General features: G+C 51.6%; 1 protein-coding gene across 2 annotated transcripts in view; it reads right to left on the bottom strand.

Moving 5' to 3' along the window:
* Positions 1 to 20,635, bottom strand: part of IGSF21 (immunoglobin superfamily member 21) — a 267,027-nt gene that overhangs the window by 103,344 nt on the left and 143,048 nt on the right. For both annotated transcript variants that reach the window (XM_048824717.2, XM_048824716.2), the window contains exon 3: positions 5,545 to 5,666. In XM_048824717.2, the coding sequence (XP_048680674.1) occupies positions 5,545 to 5,666 (122 nt within the window). The remainder of the gene's footprint in view (positions 1 to 5,544; positions 5,667 to 20,635) is intronic.

The following is a 20,635-nucleotide window of genomic DNA, read 5'->3' as shown; positions in this document are numbered from 1 at the left end:
ATAAAGAGAGGAAGGGATAGAGAGTAAAGGGGGAAGGGAGAGGGAGAAAAAAAAAGGAAATGGGGAAGAAGTAAAGGAGGGTGGAAAGGGGGCCAAACAAGAGAGAGAGAAAGGACACCAAAAAGAAAGAGGTGCATTAGGAAGAAATAATTTCTTTTCATTATTTGGGGAATTGAAATGAAATCGATGTCATCAGAGCAGGCATGATTTTGTTTCCATTCGGCAGGCAATGAGGTGGCCTGTCCTGTCCTCCTAACACTTTCCTCTCCCTCCTGGAAAAACCACATCCACTCTCCAGCAAGGAGCAGTACAAATTGAAAGGCAAAGCTCCTCTTTTTACATGGTGAGGCCTGAGCAGGTGCCTCTCTCTCCAGGGAACGCCTGAATGGCTGTTCGTGTCCTAACAAACAGCTGAGAAAGAGGCTTGAATGGCCAACAGTCTGTCATGCGGTACCTTCCCTTGGAGACCTGTGCAGTAAAGTTATCTGGAACCCTAACTGCTGAGTACACGCGCTTGTGTGCGAGTATGCACGATGGGGGGAGACAGTAGGGAATTTATTGGCCACATATCCACAGAATCCCTAGTTCTATATAAAGCCCTAATGGGATCACATTGAAAGTACAGTATTGTGAGCAATTCTGCAGTCACCTTATCATCGGGAGAATGTTTGTGAGAATCAAAGGGACAGGTCAGGCCGACCAAATGATTCAGGTCTATGTGGAGTGAGTTATGAATAGAGATCAATTACAACGTAGTTGCCTTGGCTTAGGAAAAAAGGCACTGATGTATTTTGGGATTGGGACAAAACAGGGTGTTTCGTGCTGCAATGAGTAATTAAAACAATTATCTGTGACAATGGTTTGACGAGGCAGTGTGGCCTAGTGGGTAGGGCCCTGGACTGGACTCAGAATGCCCAGGTTCTATCCCTGGCCTGCCACTGACCTGTAAGTGTGACTTGAGCACATCACTTCCTGCCTCAGTTTCCCCTCCTGTCCTCTGTCTATCTCGTCTGTTTAGCCTGAAAGCTCTTCGGATCAAGGACTGTACATATGGTACATAGCCCTGATCATAGTTACAGTTCTCTAGGCATTGACAAAGATTCTGGGTAAAATTTTCAAAAGCACGTAAGTGCCTTAGGAGCCTAAGTCCCATTGACTTTGAATGAGTCTTTTAGGCTCCTAAGTGCCTATGCCACTTTTCAGAATGGGACTTAGGCCTTGTCTACAGTACAAACGCCTTGCTGGTATAGCTGTACTGGTAGAGGCTCCCAGTGTAGATGCTGCTAGCACAGGAACACACCTCCCCAAATTATATTAGCTAGAAGCCCTCTTCTGCTGACGTAACTGCAGATACACTGGGTTAATGTTATTTTTGCCAGCATGGCTTGTCAGCTGGGGGGTGTGTGTGAGTTTTTTACACCCCTGATTAACACAGCTATGCCAACAAAATGTTGTAGTGTAAACCTGGCATGACTCTTAAATCACTTCGGTGCTTTTGAGAATGTTCAACCAGCTGTCCCTGGAAGCCTATGGAGTGATGTCAATTGACAGCCCCTGAGGATCTAGCCTAGGATCTAGCCCACAGTATTCTTGTCAGCAAGTTAAGGAAGTATGGGCTGGATGAATGCACTATAAGGTGGGTAGAAAGCTGGCTAGATTGTCGGGCTCAACGGGTAGTGATCAATGGCTCCATGTCTAGTTGGCAGCCGGTATCAAGTGGAGTGCCCCAAGGGTCGGTCCTGGGGCCGGTTTTGTTCAATATCTTCATAAATGATCTGGAGGATGGTGTGGATTGCACTCTCAGCAAATTTGCGGATGATACTAAACTGGGAGGAGTGGTAGATACGCTGGAGGGCAGGGATAGGATACAGAAGGACCTAGACAAATTGGAGGATTGGGCCAAAAGAAATCTGATGAGGTTCAATAAGGATAAGTGCAGGGTCCTGCACTTAGGACGGAAGAACCCAATGCACCGCTACAGACTAGGGACCGAATGGCTAGGCAGCAGTTCTGCGGAAAAGGACCTAGGGGTGACAGTGGACGAGAAGCTGGATATGAGTCAGCAGTGTGCCCTTGTTGCCAAGAAGGCCAATGGCATTTTGGGATGTATAAGTAGGGGCATAGCGAGCAGATCGAGGGACGTGATCGTTCTCCTCTATTCGACATTGGTGAGGCCTCATCTGGAGTACTGTGTCCAGTTTCGGGCCCCACACTACAAGAAGGATGTGGATAAATTGGAGAGAGTCCAGCGAAGGGCAACAAAAATGATTAGGGGTCTGGAACACATGAGTTATGAGGAGAGGCTGAGGGAGCTGGGATTGTTTAGCCTGCAGAAGAGAAGAATGAGGGGGGATTTGATAGCTGCTTTCAACTACCTGAAAGGGGGTTCCAAAGAGGATGGCTCTAGACTGTTCTCAATGGTAGCAGATGACAGAACGAGGAGTAATGGTCTCAAGTTGCAGTGGGGGAGGTTTAGATTGGATATTAGGAAAAACTTTTTCACTAAGAGGGTGGTGAAACACTGGAATGCGTTACCTAGGGAGGTGGTAGAATCTCCTTCCTTAGAGGTTTTTAAGGTCAGGCTTGACAAAGCCCTGGCTGGGATGATTTAACTGGGAATTGGTCCTGCTTCGAGCAGGGGGTTGGACTAGATGACCTTCTGGGGTCCCTTCCAACCCTGATAGTCTATGATTCTATGATGATTCTAGGTCATCATAACTAAGTCAAGAAGAAGATCTGGACACAAACGGCTACCTGAACATACAGGACCAACAGGCAAAGGAGAAACAAACAGGTGGAGCTCATCAGACAATTCTATGCAGGAACGATGGGGATTCTGTCTATATTACATGTGGTTAGAGTACCAAGCTCCTCAATCCGTTCCTAATTTCCAGGGAGATGCTCAGGCTATACTGGATGGCTGGACGCTCTTTCTGCCTTTAAATGCCCCGTCTTTCCTGCCCCGAAGGGCTAAGGGCAGGGAGAAGCTATCAGAGCAAGCACAGTTCGCCCCCGCATCTTGCCTCTGAAAACTGCACCGTTCCTGCTATCATGCGTTTTGGTAATCTTCCTCGCCTCGTTCTCTCCCTCTCCCACTGCAAGAGAGGATGAAGCCTTGACAGCTGTGATGCCGGGATTTTTCTCTTGCTTGAAATGCATTAATTTGTAAATATCTTCATTTATATGTAAATGTGGCATTCTTATCCCTGAAGTCCTGTCGCCAATCTTGCAAAAGCACCAGCAGCCCTTGCCTCTAACTTGATTCCTCTTCATATAATGTTTGGGTTGTTGGCTTCCTCCCCCCGCTCCCTTCCCTTAATTTTAGTTTAAAAGCTTTCTTCCTCTCTAACGCCTCCCTTCCCCCCTCGCTCTTTGGATGAGCGCAGGTAGGAAAGAACCATTGCACCAACATGTCACGTCCTGACATGTCCATCAAAAGCAGCTGCTCTCGTTTCACTAAAAAGCAGCCTCGCAGACTTTCAGCTATCATGAGACAAAGTACTAGCATCCAAGTTTCCAATCAGCCTTTGCAAAGATCGGCAGATATTCAGAACTGGGTCAGGAGAGACAATGCAGAGAAAGAGAGGAAGATAGGAGCTGCCACAACAGAACTGGCAAGGCGGATTCTCGCTCCTTCTCATCATGGTCTTTGTCATGAGGATGAACATTATGATTTACAATGCGTGGTTGGCTTGTTGGCCATGCTTTGCGCTTTGATTGGCTTCCAATATGCCTCTTCCTCAGGGGTTCTCCAGGCAATGACAGTGGAATGGGCACAGAAAAGGTCAGAGCGACTGAGCATCCTGATTTCAGTCGCAGTCCTTGGAGACATTACCATGCTTGACATGGGCTCCAGAGAGGAGAGCCCCTGGGTATGAGCCTCCGGTTCCCTGCACCAGGGCCACGTGAGTGCAGAATGCAACAATTCAGATCCGGTAACATTCCAGCCCCACGGCACTGCTGTAAGTGACCGCGCAAGATGCTGGGCTGTGAAGAATTGGGCCCCAGGAGGCCAACCCAAACTCATGAGATTCCATCCCGGGCCTCAGAGGGTGGAGTTCACACTGTGATCATGGCCTTTTGTAAGCCCTCGGAGATGAGCAACGGACAGAACTGAACTTTGCTGGAGAATGGAATGGCCCAGCTCAGATCTCGTACAGACACAGTAATGTTTTACGTAACCTTAATCCCAGTCTCCGAAGCCTCTTTGGTACTGGAGAGCCCTCTGCTGCCTTGGGGTGACCCAGGCCATGGCTGACTCTAGACCTATGGGAAGCCCACAACTGTATATGGGGGCCCCACCTATTAAACTGTCCAAGTGCTGGTCTATGGCCCTGCACACCTCAAAATATGGAGTTGAAGCCTAGGTGCATCCAGACCAGGCTCTGGTGCCTTCCTTAGGGCTCTGAAACGGTACCTGGAATGCTCCAGAGCCCGCAGCATGCTGCGGCAGGCAAAATTTCACTGGGAGTGAAAATTCACTGGGGGCTCAAACTTCATCTTTCCGGGGCGGGGGGGGGGGGGGGGAGGAGCTAGATACCAGGATAGGGTCACAGTGAGGAAGAGGTGAGGGCCACGGGCGATCAGGGAGGTTGCATCAACGTGGACGAGGTTGCTGACCGTCAGGATCTTGCCTGCCTCCTCTGTACAGCTGTCAAATCCTCTCACCTGGGCTCTGGCTCTATATCTTTGTGGGAAGGATCCCAAATGTTGCGGCCTGTCACCAGACAGAGCGGGAAGTGCCCAGCCGTTCAACTGCTGACCAGAAAATTGTTTCAGCAACTAAGGGGCTTCGTAAAGGGGATGGACAGACAACCGCGTTTGCATCTGATGCCAGCACCTGTCGCTCGGTGGAGCCAATGAGTCCTGGCTAAAGCTTCCGGTCGCCTGCACTCCTTTCAAGCAGTTATTGACCAGTTAGAAGGGCCTGGAGGCAGAACAGGCGTTAGGTGTTGTGATGCTGAGCCCCAAAACTAACTTACAGGCACCTAGAAAATCACAGGCACATACTGGGATTCACGAAGCCTGAGGTAGGCGCAGAGGCAACGGATGGGGAGAGATGACTCCTTCAACAGTGGTTCACAAACACCAGCACGCCTGAGCTAGCCAACAGGAGAGGCTGACCAGGGGGGTGTATGCTACCTCCCGCCCCTCGCGCAGAGATAGGCGCCTTGCTCTGCTAGCGATTCTCGGCTGCGAACCCTCTCTGGCATAAGGCCCCGAGGCTACAGTCACTCCCAGGCCTGTGCTCTCTCTCACTCGTTATCTCTCCGGCACAAACAATTCTGTAATGATTTACTGACAGTGGAGTACATTACATCAGAGAGAGTACATTATATATGTCACACTTCTCCTAAAAATGAGTGGTCTGTGCATGGTTTGCATCATGGTAGGTTTGCACCGTTCAGACCAGGATGAAGACACACAATCTCTCCCCCCCTCCTCCTGCCAATATTTTAACCCAGTGGACTCCTCTGAAATTGCTCTCTCATATAACTTAGGAAAGTTCTGAGCACCCTCTTCAATGGAGGCGGAATGGCTTACCGCACTGTTGACTGGTACACCAAGTCCTCTCTCTTGCGATAATTCTCCATGTGTGAGTAGTTGGTGGAGAACATGGCATCAAAGGTGAAGATCTTCTGTTTGATGGTACCACCATCTGTTACCTGCCAAGGACAAACACGTGTATAAGAATTTGATAGCTGGGCTTGTCCTAAATGGGCAGACAGACAAAGCAGCATTGTACATCTTACTGGACCACCATTTGATTCAGAGATGGGTCCAAGCTACCAAGTTCAGAGCCAAACTCCCTCAGAGTCTAGGAGGTGTTCAGATCTGGAGTCTCCATTTGGCTCCATCTCTACGTTTGATGCACAAGCTTTCAGGCTAAAGCAGGGGTGGCTTTTTTATTCATCAACCATGATCCAGCCTAGCTCAAAACCCTGTGCAACAAAAACATATGTTTCCCCAGCACACAGCTCTGCATGGGGCCATGGGCTTTTCCCATCTTGTCTTGTCTTCATGGTGAAGAAAGACCTGGAGCCTCCTCCTTCACAATGTATGGGAGTGACCTCCGTTGGTCCGTGAAAGTTACACAGAAAATAGCCAACCATGCGGCTCATGGGGCTAGTTCCCATAGCTCGCAAGCCCCACGCCATCCGCCCCATGCTGCCTCTGCATCCCTGTCAGTGCTAGCTGATAGTAAAGCCCAGCAGCCAGCAAACCCTCAATCTCCTGCCAACCCAGATCACCTTCCAAAATCTGCGGGAGAGAGGGGGAGGGCAGAGCTACTTCCCCTAATGATCAGACACTGGCCCAAACTACCAAGTTTAGAGGGGTTCCAATCCAGAGTTGTTGGCCAACCTGTTACAGGGATAGAGACCAGAGTCTGAGGGTGTTTAGCTCCGGGAGTTTGGTACCAGACCCGTCTCCAAAATTGTTTATCACATGTTTTATAAATCACAATAGAAGAGCGCCCATCCAATGCTCCATGTGCCCTCAGACAGGCAGACACATCAGTTACCCCAAGATCCAGTGGAATCACCTAGCAAGAACAGAAACGTAACACAAACTAATCTACCTCCTCACACAATCCCCCAAACCGTAGACCCCCATCACTGAGCCCTACCCAACGCCCAGCTCCTCCCAGACAAGGAAGGACGGTCCAGTGATTAGAGTAGTAGCCTCATATTTAGGACACCTGAGTCCAATTGCCAGCACAGCCACAGATTCCCTGGTGACTGTGGGCAAGTCTCTCTGGGCCTCAGTACCCCACCATAGTATGGGGATAACATCACTTCTCTATCACCCAGGGGTGTTGGCACGCTGACTCTATTTACCCATTGTGTGGGGCTCAGATGCTCTTGTCATGGGGGCTAGGTAAGGACCTTAGCTAGAAGACAGAAAAGGTGCAAACCTTGAAGGTGTCTCCCCGTCTCCCTTCATCTTTTCTGCCCGCTTTTAAATTTTTATTTCCTTTTCCCACAAACGATTAAAAAAAACACCCCACTCTCATCTGCTAGGCTGTTATCTCTGCAAAGCTCCCTGCTATCCCATCACAAGAGCAGGGGCCTTTTCTCTGGCTTCATTTTCTCTGACTCCTATCTCCAGCCAGCTGATCTGATTTTCTCGTTAAAGGAATCTTATTGTAAAAGGCTGCTGGGGATTAAGTTGCCCTGTCGTGTGCCTCCCCCCCCCCCCCCCCCCCGACTCCATTCTCTGTAAAGCTCCCAGATTTATAATGCAACCCCCCCCACACACACACACACACAACACACACACACTTACTTTTTGTGGTTAAGGCTGTTCAAAAACAAATTATTATGAAGTTTTAAAAAAAGTAAATGGAAGAGAGCTAGAACAAAAAATAATCCAGAGGAGAGGATAAAATAAAAGAAAGAAACTTTGATCCACTATTTACACAGTTGGCTTTTGAGGTCTGGCAGTGGGGCTACAATTCCCGCAAACTGCCGGAGGGTCCAGGAGCTCGCCTGCACCGTGCTGGTGCCATAAGAAACAGGCAGGGGCTTTCAAAGCCTTCCCAAGCAGCAGGGCTGCGTGGGCGCACACGCCTTAGATCCACTTAAATGACTTAGCCTGCCGTGTGGCTGCCTTTTACTGCTTGTCTCAGCATCTTCCTGATAAAAATCGAACCCTGAACACTCTGCGAGGGACCTGGCTGCATGTGGACGGGGACAGTGCCTCTTGCGGAGTAGCCCTGGGTCAAAACCCTGAGTGGGGGGCACCGCGAAGGAGCCTCCCTGATTTGCTCTTCCCCTTGTATCCGCTGTGCACTCGCTGTCGGCCCCACCAGCTGCAACGAGAACATGGGAACGGCCAGACGGGGCCCGACCCAGGGTCCGTCTAGCCCAGTCTCCGGTCTCCCGACAGTGGCCAGGGCCAGGTGCCCCAGAGGGAATGAACAGAACAGGGAATCAGCAAGCGGTCCGTCCCCTGTCGCCCGTTCCCAGCTTCTGGCACACAGAGGCGCGGGACCCCCTCCCTGTCCATTCTGGCTCATAGCCATTGATGGACCTGTCCTCCATGAACTCATCTAGTTCTTTTTTAACCCTGTTATATAGTCTTGGCCTTCACAACATCCTCTGGCAAGGAGTTCCGCAGGTTGACTGTGCGTTGTGTGAAGCAATACTTCCTTTTGTTTGGTTTAAACCTGCTGCCTATTTAATTTCATATGGTGACCCCTAGTTCTTGTGTTAGGCGAGGGAAGGGGCAAGGATGAAACATAGGGGAGAGAAAGTCCATGTGTCCCGTGGCTCAGCAAGCAATGGGGAGCCTAGCTCTCCATAAGCAAGGAGAGATTTATGGTGCATGAATCCAATGCTGCTGCAAATAAAAGGTGGATCTGTGTCCTTTAAACACAAAGGGGGTCTGTTGCGTATGTGGCTTCTTTCTGTACATCTCAGCAAGCCAGAAAGATGCACTTAACTAAAGGACCTACCAGTGAAATGTCCGCTGCACGACTTTAAAATTCCACTAAAGCTCTAACTAGCTCTTCCATTTCTTCGTAGAGCTTGTATTTCTCACTTGGCCCCTTTGAAAATTAGAGAAGGACCCAAACTAGGACCCTCAGATCCAAACACTTTGAGAATATCAGGAATCCAGATTCAGGTCCGATCCATTTGGAATCCATATCCCCTATATGAATTTCACAAGAGGTGTTCACCTCTAAAAAGGGCCAAAATCACCATGCAGCTCCTGGATGCTGAGCTGTTCAAGGCCTAGACCTGGATCCAAATTGTGCATGTCGGGCTCATCTCTATTTAAAACAAAGAAGTAAACGTGCTAAGGGAATAAAGCGCTCCTGGCACCTTGAAGCTATTTCAGAGTCATTCAGTGGCTTATATGGGAACTGCTTGCACAAATGGAGCTCATAAAAGCCAGGAGCAGCACTTTGCAAATACACGGGAGAAGGAGTCAGCCATGTACATCACAGAGAATGACATTATAAACACAAAGCTACTGCCACAGAGCGGTTCTGGGAGTCTGGTCATGCTGCCTCAAGGCATTTTGCAGCAAGGGCTTTGCCTGGATGGCAAATATGTTTCGCTCTGAATTACGCAAAGGCTGCTTAGTAAACAGTGGCAGGTCTGGGGTCTGTAATTCAGCTCAGGTGGTGGGCAGCATTTGCCTCGCAGTGAGGTTTGTGACGTCCTGGAGTTGATTGACAGTGGCTCAGGTTGATCGAGAATCCAGCGTGGGAGCTGGGCAGCCTATTTTGGCCGGAACTTTTTTTCCCCACCAAAAATGCAGATTTAGTTCAACCAAAATATTTTGCAGATTTGTGTTAAATTGTTTGTCAGACCCCCCCCAAAAAACAATTCAAGTCGAAACACCTCTTTTCAGTATTTACTTCAATTCCACTGAAAACAGGAGGAAAAAAGCAGGAAAATGAAATGCAACGTTTTGTTTGGGGTCACATGAAACATTTCTTTTGACATGAAATCTTCCCTCCACCCCCAACTTTTTGGTTCACTGAAAATTTCAAAGAAATTTTGTTTTGGGTCAACCCAAACCTAATATTTGGTGTTGACTTTTCAGAACAAAGCCATCAGTTATTCACACAACTCTGCCCAACACCACCCAGGCTCCCAGACCTTTCCTCTGACTGGTCTCCTCGCCCACAGCTCGTATGGTAGAATAAAAACCATCAGGGTCAAAAGTGACGGTGCCCACTTCCAGACAAGGAGTTTATGGACATGAGAGTGAAGGGATGGCTACACCAAGACAGCAACAAAATAAAACCACAGGGAGAAGCTTGTTGGGAATTTGAGGAAGGGGCTAGGAGGTCATCAGGGAGCTCTGGATGGTCAATAAATGTACCGATAATGGTGATGATCAATGCACAGATGAAGAGCATCAGTAATATTCCATTTTCAAATCAGCTCAAGCACATGCCTCGGTGCTTCAAAAGAAGGCAGCCCATCTATCTCCCATAATGCAGCTGGCCCAATTGCTATAGAGGAGGGGAAACTTCCTTCCTGACCCCGACAGGCAATCAACTGTGCCCTGAAGCCTGAGATTTGATTACCCTTATCTTGTAGGGTTGGGTACTAAATGCTCATAAAACGTTTCAAGTGCATCCTGTTTTTTGGTTTTAACTCCAGCTGCAGCTTACTGAGTCAACACCCTGCGGCTATGAACTCCATCTATCAATGACACAGCCCCTCTTCATTTTACTTCTGTGCACCGTGTTTGGGCTCGGGGCAGGGAAGAGGATTAGAAGAGGAGAGAGCAAAGCAGGAAGGCACTTGCACGTTGGGCTTTCTGCTTGCATCCGCCTTTCTCCTCCCGCCAGGTATGGCTCCTTTATCTTGCTCTTAAAACGCAGCCTGCACTACCATTCCTATCTCAAATTTCACTCCATTTTTTTTTTATTACACAGAGGAGGAGAAAAGCTGTCAGTAAAACTGTCTCTTCAAATTTATTTGCCTAGGCTGAGGGTTTTTATTACAAAGACAATACATACTCACATATACACAAGATAAAGAACTGCAAAAAGGATGATCCAAGCCATAAATCTCCGGTTCTTTGGGGTAGGAGGGGAAGTTTTCAAGGATATGTCCAATTCACCCTCACCTTTATTTACATTTTTTTTTTTTTTGGACCAAGCCAGTGAACCTGCTCTGGGCCAGCGATAACGAGGAAGTTTTACAGTCGCTAACAGAGCCAGGAAGCTAGTAGTGTCTCTTTCATTGAGTATCACCGTGGGTTTTCAAGTCATTGGGATTATTTCAGAGATAAGCCAGTGTCTGCACATGCGAGTGTCTGCAGGCCTTATTTCAGGCATAAATCCACCCCCAGCCCGCCCCTTTTACCCTGCCCCTTTTGGGATGTGCGTGTCTCTAGTGGCATCATGGAGGCCTATTAAAATTAACGGGAAACTTTCCACTTGATTCCCGTGAACTCTGGATCTTCCATGCGCCGATTCAGCCAGCGACTTAAGCACCAGCACACGGATAGTCCCATCGATTTCCACAGCTGAGTCCCAGGGGGACGCGGCGTTGACGTCAGCGGAATGACCCATGTGCTTGGAATTAGCCACGTGCTTACGCACTGGAACAAACCGGCCGGTTCCATTGGTGGAGACCCTTCCCGCCACCCAGGCTCAGCTGGGGGCAACCGATCTAGGCAGGCAGTGGAGGGCACAGGGTTATCCAACCCATCCAGCCGCCAGTCGAGGGCTCCATCATGCCAAGGCAATGGTGGCTGGGTAGCTAGCCGGCTCTGTATTGTAACCACTGAAGCCCTTGTGTCTGGGTATTTACCCCCTTTATTTCTGTTGAGCCCAATACTGGGAACCCCGACAGTGTTTGCCTCTCTGCTACCCAGAGCGCCCTCCCCGATATCTCGAGGAAAGGGTTCTCACCCAGCACGCACAGGAATGCCCTGCAATGCCTGGGGTCAATTACAGGGCCACCTTGAATCAGGGCCCAAGCCAGTGTGGGGGAGAACTGGGCTGAAAATACTCTCCCCATAACTCCCTGTAGCCCCAGAAGTGCAGCTCCAGCTCTGGACTCTCCCAAAGTGTGGGGCAGTTCAGATGGGGGGAGCCAGGGGGCAGTTTCCGGGCCAGCTCTGGCTCCAAGTTACAACATATGCAATGCTGGTCATGAGAAGAGCTGCAGGTAACAAACACCCGAGGGGGGAGATGGGTTGATTTACACCTAGACACTGTTATATGGGCTGTGACTTGGGTGACCCGGGTTCAATTCCTGCCTCTGCTACAGACTTCCTGGGGGGCCATTGGCTTGTCTCCTTGGGGAAGCCCAGAGGAGGGGACTCAGGGCAATTAAACCCGCTGCCGTGAGTCTCAGAGCCCAGGTCAGCCAACTCAGGCTCGGGCAGCAGGGCTAGAAAGAGCAGCGTAGATGTTCCTGCTCGTGCTGGAGCCAGGCTCTGAAACGCTGCAACCAGGAACGTCCACATGGCTACATTTAGCCTGCTGGCGCAAGTCCCACAAGCCCGAGTCAGCCGACCCAGGCGTGGGCTCGCTGCCTCAGGTTTTCTCTTGAATGTGCCTCAGGGCAGGTTTCTTGCAGGTGGGCTTGGATCTCTGGCATGTGCCCTCGCCAGGACCAGGGCTCAGACCACTGCCCTGCTGTGTGCTCCAGCAGGAGCACCTGAGGTGGGCAGGGAGGCAGCAGGTACAATGCTGCAAGGACATCCCTGCTGGCCACTCCAGGTACACCCAACGGACTGTGCAGGGCTTCAGAGGTTAATCACTTTCTCACAACCTCAGTGCCCAAGCGCCCATGGGAGCGTCCTGCCACTCAGCCTGCAGTCACCACTCTGAGCCTGTGGTTAATGGACTGGACAGGGACTCAGCAGATCTCGATACAATTCCCAGCTCTGCCACAGACTCGCTGAGTGACCCTGGGTCAGTCACTTAGGCCCAGATCCGCAAAGCTACTGAGGCAGAGAACTTCTATTGATCTCACTGGAACTTAGGAGCCTAAATCGCTTTTGTGGATCTGGGCCTGAGTCTCTCTGGGCATCAGTCCCCGCATCTGTACAATGGGGATAATTATCCTCCCACCTCTTGTCTCCTTGGGAAGCTCTTTGGGGCAGTAGCTGTCTCACACTGTGTTTGTACAGCACCTTGCACAATGTTTGGTGCCTAACCCCAGCTAAGGCCTCTAGGTGCTATTGAGCAATATATAGTCCGAATGAAGCACGACACTCCTTGACAACACCCGCAGCCCTCTCCGGAGCTCTGAGTACCTTTCCCACAGCCAGCAATGAACTCTCCTCTTGTTTATTCTCCCCTAATAAAGTTATATTTGCTAAGACAGGAGCTGGCAGTATTCCGATAATAGCGTTAGCTGCCCATTGTTGTGCAATTAACGGGTGGAACTTTGGATTTTCCATCATGTCACTGCATGCCGGGGGGATGAAGGGGCGGGGAGGATCGGGAGGCTAGCGCCGATTCCTGGGCACCTTCCCTCGCGCCTTGACGCTTGCTTTCCCTAGTCTTGAAACGTCAGAGCAGCTGTTGGTTCAGTGTTCAGTCTGGTAGCCTCGCCCTGCCAAGCCCCACCTCGCTGAGCATGCTCACGGCTTGGAGAGGCCTGGTTGTAGTAGACGTGACTCCGGCTTGTTAAATGAGGACGTAGTGCAGTTAATGCCTTCGCTTGCCCCTTCAGGCAGGCAAACTTCGGGCACATGTGTGCTATCGATGGCCCCAGGGCCGCTGCAAGTCCCACTGTGTGCTGACAATCTAAATAGATACGACAGATGAAGGGCGGGACAGGAAATGACTCGCCCAACATCACCCGCAGCCAGGAATAGAAGCCAGGTCTCTCGACTCCTCCATCAGCGTCCCACTCACTAGGCTGGGCTGCTTCGTCCTCTTGGGGTTCTGGGGAATTCCAAATTCAGCAAAACTCACAGAGGGCAGGAGGGGGGGACCTGCACCCCGCAACGAGGCCTGCTGGAACCCCGGCTTCTGAAACCGCAGGACTCGATGCAGCACCAATCGTGAACCCAGTTGGTATCATCCACAGGTGGCTTTATTGTCTCTGCTAGCCCTGGGCCATGTGGTATCCTCCTGGATACATGAGTGAGGACAGAGGGATGTGGTCGGGGAGCTTAGTCTCCTGTCACCGTCTCCCCTAGTTACACCGGAAAGAGAAGGAGGAAATGCCAGTTGCCGAAACGGCACTGGAACCATGAGCCCCTGGTGCCCACACGGAATGAGATCCTGGGCGGAGGTGTTTTGGGGCATTGCTGGCCGCTGGGACGAACGCAGCTGGCAGCATCTCCCGTCCACCGGGATCTGTAGCCCTGCTTGCAGAGCTAAATCTGATTCTGCAGCTCATCTCCCTTTGGAGAACTCTCCAAGTAGAATGGTTTCGGGCAGGATACGACAACAAAAGCAAACCCCAGTCTAAGAGCCAGAGCTGGCCCTTGACCTCCTGTCTGATTCGCACGATGGGCCAATCAGTCTATTCTGCATCCCCTGGCCACCATTTCCAGGCTGCAATGCTGCAGCAGGAGGCCTCGTGCTCTGGCGAGTCCCCAGCGTCTGAACCCCAACACAGGAGCTCCACGGTGTACGGCGGTAGCCTGCAGCAAATTAGCATCATCGGCATGCTCAAAACACGGTCTTCGCCCTGAAGCAAATGTGCTGCAACAAGTCAATATAATCGATATACGCCTAATCCGCCTACAGTAAAGTGCTGATCAGTGGGACTTGCATCCTGCGACGGCACGGCCTCCCTGCAGAATATCGCCACATGCACCACTGCGCCGCTGCGGATGCATGTAATTTGCATCCTCCGACGGCACGGCCTCCCTGCACAATATCGCCGCATACGCCCTGTGCTGCAGGAAACCCCACATCCTCGCCGCTCGCCGGCAGCAGGCTGCCGCATTGGAACTTTCCTCCCCGCCCACCGCCACGGTACCACACCCACAATCCCAACGTGACGTTACTTAAGCGTCTCTTTTTTTTGTTGTTGTTGCATCCACCTATTGTCCCTCTGTTGCTCGTTTCCATGCCGGCTGGGCTTTGCCCAAATCGTCTCATTGATTCTTTCCAGGCTCCCTCCCATCACTGCGTTTGAAGTTGGAGGACGGAAGCGCGGTAAATGCACTTAGGTCTGTCAATGCAACAAGCAAACGGGACGGTGATTTTCACTTGGCCTGTGCAAACAAATAGAACAAAACACCACGAGCCTCCCGTTCTCCCAGCAGCTGCCTTGCAAAGCCACTCACCTCTCTTTCTCTTTGTGTTCCACAAAACCAATTACAGGTTGGAAATAGCTGCAATAAACTTGATATCCCACTTACAGCCCAATCCCGCGGCTGCTACAAAGCGGAATAGTGGCAGGGAGTGAAAACAGCTTGCGTGTTTTGCTCAAGCTGTTTAAATTACATTCCTGTATTACACACCATTCCAACGCGCTCGCTATCCCACTAACGGAGGCCAGGCGTGCATGCACTCCAGAGCTCGGTGCTGGAGGTATTCCTTTTCAGGGAGCATTTCACTGAGCTGATTAGAGTCGCTTCTGAATTCCACATTAAAACAGAGTGGCACTGCCATGAGCTCGAGGGGTAACAGGTTGGGGGAGGAGGGGTTTGCACCTTTTCACTCACATTAATAAAGGACTTTGCAAATGCTTTCATCAAAAACAGGCTCAAACAGTAACATTTGTGGTCCCAGATCTCAGTGAAAGGATGGCTTGTCATGTGAATAGGCAGTTGTACTGTGGTAGAACCTAAGGCTGTTCCCCCATTACGCTGGGCCCTGCATGGGCAAAATGGTCCCTGCCTGGAAGCGCTTACAAACTATTCCTATTATACACATGGGGAAACCGAGGCATAGAGAGACAAACAGACTTGCCCAGTGGCACTCAGCAGGCCAATCACAGAGCTGGGATTAGGGCCCAGTCTCCTGAGTCCCTGTCCAGCACCCTGTTCTCTAAGCCATGCGGCCTTGCAGGTCCCGATGGGAGCCTGGCCAAAGCTGAAAGGCAGGCTGGGGAGCTGGGGTATGAGTTTGGAGAGCTCAGTTGCGAAACAGCACAGCCGGACAGCCCAGGACGACAAACATCCTCTAGCAGATTTACCCCTCCTGTTTGCCAGCACGTTCCCTGGGCTCCGTCGATCCTATTTATCCCCAGAGTAGAAATGGCCATGGCAGGGGCAGCGTAAATTACTCCAAGCCGCCCAGCCAACGTACCTCGATCCTGGAGCAGTCACCTCTCATGGCCAGGTGGGGAGTTCAGCTCCCAGGCCTAGCTAATCCTCCACCCTTGGGCTGAGATTCCAACAAGGTGCAAGGATGCTGATTAAAAAGGGGCAGAGCTGGCAGGGGTGAGGTGTCGGATAACAGGGTGCTGCCAGCCTGCACTGGGGGGCATTGAGCAGATGCATGGGACTGGAACAGCAAGTGATGTTGCAGGTCTAGATCAAGGCACAGAAGCACTGCCCGACAGGGATTGAACTACACTGCGGGGGTGCACAGGGGGAAGGGGGTAGGACTGGCAGAGCTGGGGAGGGGTGCACGTGGGGCGGCCGGAGTTTTGGCTGGAGGTGGATATGCAATGTTGTGCTCTGGCCACCCCATGGCCAGCATCAATTAACATCACTTCTTCACTCCCTGGCGCAACTCCCCAAAGTCACCGAGAACAAGGAGCTTAAAAAAAGAAGAAAGAAAAGTGGGATGAACCCCACTTCGGAATGGCCTGTTCCTCGGGGGAGAAAAGCCAGCTAATAAGTTCCTATGAAAAGGTGCATACAAAACAGTCTATCTCCAGAGATTAGCCCGATTTGTACCCCTTTATTTGAGCCCTGGGGTTGGCTTCTGAGTGAAGCGACATATATTTAAAGTCTGCAGGCTCAGGAGCTCCTGCTTCCCGCACTGCCAGCCCAGGTGCTTCTCGCTCGTTCTGAGAGAGGAGATAATTCGGGGCTGTGGGGCCGGGCACTGGAGGCTGGGATGGGGCTGTTTCATTACGGCGGAGGACTGATTAGCCTGGGCCAAAATCACAGACTATCTCCCCCAGCGTACACATCTGCCAACACACACACACACAACCCCGACACACACACGCATCCCCCCCACACAGCCACAATCTGCATGCACAAAGACCCATGCACGTCTCTCAGTAATTCCACAACACCCATGTATTCTCCACAGCGCACACGTTCCCCACCACGCCCCCATACATCAGTAAACAACCCGGTCTCCCACACACGGCTACACACAAATGAACCCCCTCACACTCATCTCCAACAATCCCAAAACACCCCCACACACACGCTTCTAAACACCAGCACTCTCCTCGACATACACATGCCAAGCTCACGCACAAAAAGCCACAACTAACCCCACCACAGGCCTCAGCAATTCCCAATCGCACAAGCGCCTCCCACAGGACACATTCTCCAACACAAAAAAGATACACGCAGCCTCCACAAACATCCCTAAATAATCCCAGCACACACCACAATGCACATGCCCCACCCACAACCTCCTGCCTTAACAACCACAACACACAGAGACGTGTCTCAAAAATACACACCTCCACCAAAGTATATATACACGTGCCCCTAATAACACCACCACATTCACAAACCGAACACACACACACACACACACACACACCCCATTATCCCTCCCACAATATCCCTCAACAACCCAAGCACAAACACACAAGGCCCACATCCCTCAAGTCACCAAAAGACACCCCCCGGCCCGCCAAACACACATCCCTCCTTAATGCACACCCTCAGCTGAGCAAAACACACACACAAGGAGCTGACACACAACTGAAATAATACCAATAAAAAGAAAGAGAGTGAGAGAGAGAAAGAAAGAAGCATTTAAGGAATCAGAACTGAGCTAAGGACTGCCCGAGGCTGGAGCCTGCACCATGCATTATTTATAAATCACAGTGAAAATTGTATTTCTGACAAAAAAACAATTATTTCCACAGTGCCGAGAAGCTGTTAACCTCCTGCCCCTTTGTGTTGCCAGAGGCAAGATCCCCTCCTGACTCCCCTCCGGTTACTCTCGCTTCTCCATTGACCTGGCATTTTGCTTTCGCTCTGCCCCACTCACGCCAGCAACGCTGGGAGCCAATCGGGGAGATCTGCTCTTGGCAGAGACAGCTGGTGCCCTGTCTCATCTGGGTCCCCTGCGAGGGGTGGATCGGGATCTCAAGGATCCCAGCAGAGAGGGTTTAGGAAAGCAGGATGCTGACAGGCTAGCAAACCGCGCCCCAAGCCTCGCAGAGATGGGGTATGTCACAGAGTGTTACGAGGAAGCCACTCTTTTGAAATCCCCATAGCGCGCAGCTCTCCTGACAGCTCATTCTGTAGTGGGCTTGGCTGAAGGACCCAACTAGTCCAAAGCCACCCTGGCTGGAGGCTTTGAATCCTCTGCTCAACGTAGCATTGGCTGGTTGGAGACAAACAGGGAGAGATGCCAACGAGCCACTGAATTCTCAGCTGCAGGGAGCATGTGATGCATTACAGAGCATGCAGTGACTGCCTGGAGCACTAAGCAGCATGATAGTGTGCACGAGTGCATGAAGCATGAGGTGTATGGTGATCACTGTGCACATGGTAGCAGTAAGGAGCATCCCATGGTTACATGGAATACCTGGACAGAGCACGAGGTGGCTGGGCAGAGCAAAGAGCGGTATACGAACAACAAACCCCTCAAGGGTCATCAACAGGGTTCATCATTTTCAGCCCTAAAAATGTGGCCCTCTATCACTTGTGCTATAGGAGTAACTCCACTCGCTGGTAGCGGTAGTAGGCTCTTACCCTTGATGTTGACCAGTCACTGCAGCAGGACGCTTACTTAGTGTGTTATATACGCATCACACAGTAGCTCTGCAGGCTACATGGTCAGCGTGCCCGGTGACAGGTGCGAATGGCAAGCAGTAGCCATACAGAATACTCAGGAGTCATTTGTAAGGTTGTCTTTTTTATTTATTTTTGATGGAAAAGTGACAATTGCCAAAGAGCAAAATGGCAAATTGCACGGGGGGGCACATTACATTTCACAGGCACGGGGGGGGGGGTGTTTCAGAGTCGCCGCCCCTGGGTTTGGCCCTTAGTGGCGCAGCACGGTGATGGGACGATTGCCCAACCCGTGCGCTCTGAGCTGACACACTAAGACTAGTGACTGCAGGCTAGATGGTGCTTTCAATGCACAGCCTTGAGCAAGGGATGGTGCATATACTGCTCAACCCAGGGAGTAACTCCAGGAAACTTTCTGGAAAGGATAGAGCTTCCTCCTCTCCGTGCACCTGGCCAGCTACTCTGGCCGGTGTGTAGAGGGGAGCAGAGATTCCACCCACTCTCTGCCCCTGTCTGCTCCATCCCTGCCCACTTGCCTGCAGCCAGGAGCATCTGCTGCATTTCATGCCACGAGGCCTGGGTAGGTCTTACTCAGCTCATCAGGGACGTGTGTTTGGGGGGTGAGGTGGAGCTTACTCCCTGGCTTAGCCAAGTGAGGCAAGGCCAAAATCTAGCCCTGTGGTATTTTTCAGACTGGGGGGAGCATCCCGTCTTAGGCTGCCCGCGCTGCATAGCCAGCTAAGGTGGCTGCCTGGCTTTCACACACCCAGATTAAGCCGCGTTTTCCCTGGGAGGCTGGGAATGGCTCTGATCCGCAGCTAGTCCCAGGGTAGGGTTAAAAACTCACACTGCTTTGAGGAACTTTGATCAAAGGGACTGTTCTGCTCCATGGAGTTCCGCTGCTCCAGGTCAAAACCTGGTGGCGGCGTTTCTTGTCGCTCCGTGCTTTGACCCGTCCCCCGTGACTTCCGCGTAAGTGGCAAAATCCACCATCCTGTCACACACCGGATGAGCTGCGGTTGGCTCTGACCAGTCCCTTTTCCAGCTTTTGCACGAATGCAGCGGCCTGCTGGGCTGGGGTGAGCACGGAGGATGCAGCTACAGCCTCGTGAACTTTTCCTTGGTGGCAAAAGGAGAGGCAGTCACCCAAGGGTTCGGCATGGCCAAAAAGAAAGAGATGCTATATATGCCAGGGCAGAGGATCTGTCTTGTGGCTGTGAGAACTCCTTGTACAAGCAGTTTTGATTTGGGCTAGTCACAGCCTCTTCCTTCTCGGTCCTGTGCGCCCTTTTCCCTTATGCCCAGGCTTCCCAGAGCGGTCAGGTCTTGTGGCGGTTGCATAGTTTCACCGAGCGGATTGTGAACAGCGAGGACGGAGCCACGGATCTCAGTGCATGAGCCGTTACTGCCAGAGCTAAAAAAGCCGCTCCAGTCGCTCAGACAGCAGCAGGCACAGCCTGGAGGAGCCCCCAGGGCAGGCCAGCTGGCTTCAGCCGAGACCCCTGCGCCCACCTGACTCCTGAGTGCTCACCCACAATGCTGCACGTTTGACGGCTTCGCAGCAAACTCTCCCTGTCGTGGTTCCCATGGCAACATGACAGCCTGAGCCGAGCCGAGCCGTCTGTTGGGCAGCGCTCTGCCCTCGGTGCCCACGGCAGGGCCGTGCCTGGCCGAAGCACCTGGCTGAAGCCAGTGGCGATGCACGGGCATAAATGAGGGCAGATGCCAGCCTGAGAGCCATGCAGAGCCTGCATCCCTAGCCGGCTCCGGCTCCATAGCAAGGGGAATGGGAAAAGCGTTCTGTGTTCCATCACCCATTCACCTGTACCTCCTGGGGTGCACGTGAATAAAACCCCAGCTTTCCCGACGGGACCTGCCCCAGGCCTTACATAGTGCCCAGGTGCAGAAACTTCCACGGCAGGGCTCAGCTAGAGAGAGGCTAAGATTGGAACCATCCAGACCTCCTTTAGTCCCATCAACTTTGGCGGGGAGGGGTCCAGTTGGGACAAACCATCCTTGGTTTGGGGTGGCGGGGTTGCAAATTGCAAAACCCAACCAATGAGATTTTACAGAAAGCAAGTGCACCTCTTATCTACCCCTTAAAGATCAGGGGCTTGATGCGGGGCGGGGGGCACGGAGGGGCAGCTGCCTTCTTATAAAGCACCAAGCACTGGCCACTGCTGGACCAAAGATACTGCAATGGATCTGCTAGAAGAAACTCCATGGGCCAGATCCCAGCTGGTATAAATCAGTGTATGCCCCACTGAAGTGAGCAGAGCTCTGATCTATGCCCATTTAC

The sequence above is a fragment of the Caretta caretta genome, chromosome 18 (genome assembly GCF_965140235.1).
Source record: "Caretta caretta isolate rCarCar2 chromosome 18, rCarCar1.hap1, whole genome shotgun sequence".
In the NCBI taxonomy this organism is placed as follows: Eukaryota; Metazoa; Chordata; order Testudines; family Cheloniidae; genus Caretta; species Caretta caretta.
The sequence above is the reverse complement of the archived record's forward strand: the minus strand, read 5'-3'. Positions and strand labels throughout refer to the sequence as shown.